The sequence below is a fragment of the Nematolebias whitei genome, chromosome 15 (assembly GCF_014905685.2).
Source record: "Nematolebias whitei isolate Nwh7 chromosome 15, NemWhi1, whole genome shotgun sequence".
Taxonomy (NCBI): domain Eukaryota; kingdom Metazoa; phylum Chordata; class Actinopteri; order Cyprinodontiformes; family Rivulidae; genus Nematolebias; species Nematolebias whitei.
This window is the reverse complement of record NC_056512.1, coordinates 22,220,395-22,223,341: the sequence shown is the minus strand read 5'-3', so window position 1 is coordinate 22,223,341 and position 2,947 is coordinate 22,220,395. Positions and strand designations below refer to the sequence as shown.

General features: G+C 44.7%; 1 protein-coding gene across 1 annotated transcript in view; it reads left to right on the top strand.

Annotated features, from left to right (window-relative positions):
• Positions 1-2,947, top strand: part of LOC119422128 (ankyrin repeat and fibronectin type-III domain-containing protein 1-like) — a 40,738-nt gene that overhangs the window by 34,757 nt on the left and 3,034 nt on the right. The window contains 4 exon segments of the mRNA XM_037689479.1: positions 153-319; positions 398-575; positions 708-870; positions 1,085-1,251. Of these exon segments, the coding sequence (XP_037545407.1) occupies positions 153-319; positions 398-575; positions 708-870; positions 1,085-1,251 (675 nt within the window).

The window sequence follows — 2,947 nt, the reverse complement described above, 5'->3', positions numbered from 1 at the left end:
AGACCTGTCCAGGTTGTCCCCAGACCTCTCACACAGTGATTGCTGGACATAGGCACCAGTGGCCCCCGTGACCCAAAAAAAAAGAAGCGGGTAAAGATGGATGGATGGGCATCAATTAATATCCACCATGCAATGTTTGTGGTTGCTCTCAGGACAAGATGTCCTTCCACCGGCACAGCGTTCAGCTGGAGCAGCCAGGTCTGTATGTGGGCATCCTAAAACTGTGCAGCTCAGTAGATCAGATCCGGGTCCTGGTGCCTCAGAGGCTGCCCAACCTGCTCTGCCACACGCGGGTCCGACACAACGCCCATGTGACCAGGTAACAGTTTTATATATAAGCTAGACGAACCCAACGCTCCAGACTTATTGTAACGTTTGTTTTGTCGGCGGTGGGCAGAGAGGAGTGGACTTTGCTGCAGAGCCACGTTTACCCAGCACACAACAGCAGCGTTCACAACCAGCTGAGCGGCGAGGACGAGAGCTCCATGGAGAGCAGTGGTCTGGCAGAATTTGTCCAATCTCTGAGAACAGCCATCACACATCTCCTGACAAAGCTCAACATCCCCCTCTACAGGGTAAGCATGGCAAAAACCAGAGCAGGTTTCACCTCTGAGTCACATATTTGAGCAAAATTAACTTTAAGTCCTGATCTAGACCATGTCCAACGTTATAAATGAGATGTCTCTGCCTCTCTGGGGCTCTGGCAGGCGTATCAGTATGGTGTCTACACGCAGGAGCTGCTGCAGTTTGGTGAGAACGTATCCATGCTGCTGCTTCTGCCCCCCAGTGAGGACTTCAGCTCCAGTTTCGGGCCTCTGGTGGGAACCAAGGAGCCTGGCCTCACCATGCCTCTGCAGACATTTGAGCTGGGTGAGTGCAGAAATGTGACCTCACAACTGGACCACGCTAGTTTTTAAGACGGTAACAGCTTTTGTAAGCCTTGAGGTTAAACAGAGACACCAGATAAACCAACGCTCAGCCACCATAAAGGATGGCTTCTACTTCCATCTTAAAGTTTCTCATGAATAAAGTGCAGTGAAGATGCTCTGATGCAGTGGCTTGTCCTCTTTCCACTTTGCTTCAGTCCACTTCTGGACGTATGAGCGGGACTTCCTCAGCCAGTACTGCCAGGCCTGGGTGAGGCTGGAGCTGGACTCCCACCTGGCGCAGCAGGCTCAGCGTGAGGCTCTGGACCCCAAAGAGCTGCAGGAAGCTCGAGAGCACCTCAGAGACATCACTGAGCTTTTCCGTGTAAGTTTTTAATAACAGTGAGACAGTATCCCTCCATTATAGCAGTGGTTACATTCCACCCCCCCACCCGCAATAAGTGAAAAACAGCAAAGCAGAATCATTATATTTATTTTAGTATTTATATTTTAAGGCTTTATAAACCTTTCCCACACTCCTGCAATGTGCTCAACTCTTAAACCTACATCATTTTAACCATTTTAACAACATACATATACAGTATGTACTGTAATGTACTGCAAAATTTTATATGGGTGTTCACCAGCCTTAGTCTGGTTCTGGTCGGGTTCTGATCGGCTCTCTGCAGCCGTTGAGCACCAGATGCTTTTAGCGAGAGCCGGCACAAAACCACACAATGGTCCTGATCGAGTCCAAATGATCCAAAGGGATCCTGATGAAAAAACGTCCAGGTGAGCTCCAGAGAAAACACCAGACCTCCAAGTAACACCTCCCCGCTGGAGAGGCTTCATGGGCCAGCAAGCAGCACTCAGATGACCGATGAGGCTGGAAGTAGTTCTGGTCCAGTTCTGGTTCGGTTCTGCATCCACTGAGCGCTAAAGTTCGTCAGATTCGGATCGGATCAAAACTTTCCCTCCATTACAGCAGAAAGCAGCGTCTGGAAGCACTGTTGCCTTCTGGGTAATGTGGTTATTTTAGACTGGAGTTACAGTATAGACTTGTTGAAAGAAAACTACAAAATGGCGGCGCCTGTCCGAATAACTTTTTTCATTAACTTTTTATCCCGTACTATCCCAATCACGTGAGCAATATTAAAGTTGACAATCATTGAAAAACCGCGAAAGAGTGAGTCCACGAAAGTCGAACTGTGAAGTAGCGAGGAACTACTGTAAACCTAAAGGCCTAGCATTCCTTGATGGAAGGCTTATCACCTGCTGTCTTTTGAGTCAAAGATCGTACGTAAAGGACGAAGTTATGGCCGATTTGTCAGAATCTTGAAAATGATATTATGTGCAAGCTCATAAAATATAATCCAAAAGATAACCAGCGGAAGATGGACAGCTACTGGTTATTTCCTACAAATTTTATTCAAATCCATCTGGTAGTTCATGAGATATTTTGCTAACAGACAGACAGCATTGACTGCAATAGTTAAAGGCATAATTATATAAACAGGTTAGGTGTGATCAGTTAGCGCTTAGTTACTAAGTTAGGGATCAGTCTCAGATACTACCACTTAAAATTGTAGCTCAGTATTTATAAAAATAACAGTTACTGAAAATTTTGTTCAAAAAACATTATCACCCATTTGACTTTGGAGCAGGTCATAAAGAGAAAACAGGTCTCTTGTAAATGAGTCCCCGAGGCTCAATGAGACTAACATGTAGAAATAAAGGTTGAATGAATCCTGACTGTTTGAAATAATTATTTTAATCTAAAAGGGCCTTTAATCCCGACAGTTTGAACGTGTTATTTTGATTCTCTGTAATCTGAGGCTGAAACTCGCATCAGCTCCAGGGGAAAACAAAGCTCATTTTATTTTCTCATGATATTTTGGTTCTTACTGGCTGCTGCCTACCGTAGTCCCTCGTTTATCGCGGGGTATCTGTACCCTGAAGCCCCGCGCTAATTGAAAAACCACAAAGTAGTAATAATGTAGTAGTACAAGTACAAATTAGTAAGTAGTAGTTTATTTTAGTATATATATATATATATATATATATATATATATATATATATA